The sequence below is a fragment of the Buceros rhinoceros genome, unplaced genomic scaffold (genome assembly GCF_000710305.1).
Source record: "Buceros rhinoceros silvestris isolate BGI_N320 unplaced genomic scaffold, ASM71030v1 scaffold25969, whole genome shotgun sequence".
NCBI classification, from domain to species: domain Eukaryota; kingdom Metazoa; phylum Chordata; class Aves; order Bucerotiformes; family Bucerotidae; genus Buceros; species Buceros rhinoceros.
In genome coordinates, this window is record NW_010433656.1 from 8,407 (window position 1) to 8,902 (window position 496).

At 65.5% G+C, this 496-nt stretch overlaps 1 protein-coding gene across 1 annotated transcript in view; it reads right to left on the bottom strand.

Moving 5' to 3' along the window:
• PSMF1 (proteasome (prosome, macropain) inhibitor subunit 1 (PI31)) overlaps positions 1-496 on the bottom strand; it is a gene marked incomplete at its 5' end in the record, with an annotated part of 5,157 nt that overhangs the window by 2,509 nt on the left and 2,152 nt on the right. The window contains one exon of the mRNA XM_010144198.1: positions 130-183. Within this exon, the coding sequence (XP_010142500.1) occupies positions 130-183 (54 nt within the window). The remainder of the gene's footprint in view (positions 1-129; positions 184-496) is intronic.

Here is a 496-nt window from a genome sequence, read left to right on the forward strand (position 1 = left end):
CCCCCCCCAGCCATCCTCACCCGAAAGGGTCCAGGTCTTCCCCGCCGACAGCGAAGGGGCTCAAGGGGGATGGCCTGAAACACAGAACACAGCAAGACGGTCAGTGGGGACAGGCTAGGTGATCCTCACCCGAAAGGGTCCAGGTCTTCCCCGCCGACAGCGAAGGGGCTCAAGGGGGATGGCCTGAAACACAGAACACAGCAAGACGGTCAGTGGGGACAGGCTAGGTGCAGTGAGCGAACAGGAAGGCCATGCCAGCGGTGCTGCGCCCATGGGTGCTCTCCGTGACACACCCAACAGCCCCTGGGACCTCCCTGCTGGTGCTGGGAGCCGCCCCATGCTCCAGGGAGCAGCTGGGTGTGCGGCAGCTTGAGGGAAGCTCGCTGAGATGAAGGGGTCCCCACTGTTCCCGCCACTTCGGGCTGGAGTTGCCTGTGAGCACCGGGAGTTTCCATGCCAGGGGCTCCCCGAGCGGTGCTGGGCCAGGCCAGGCTCT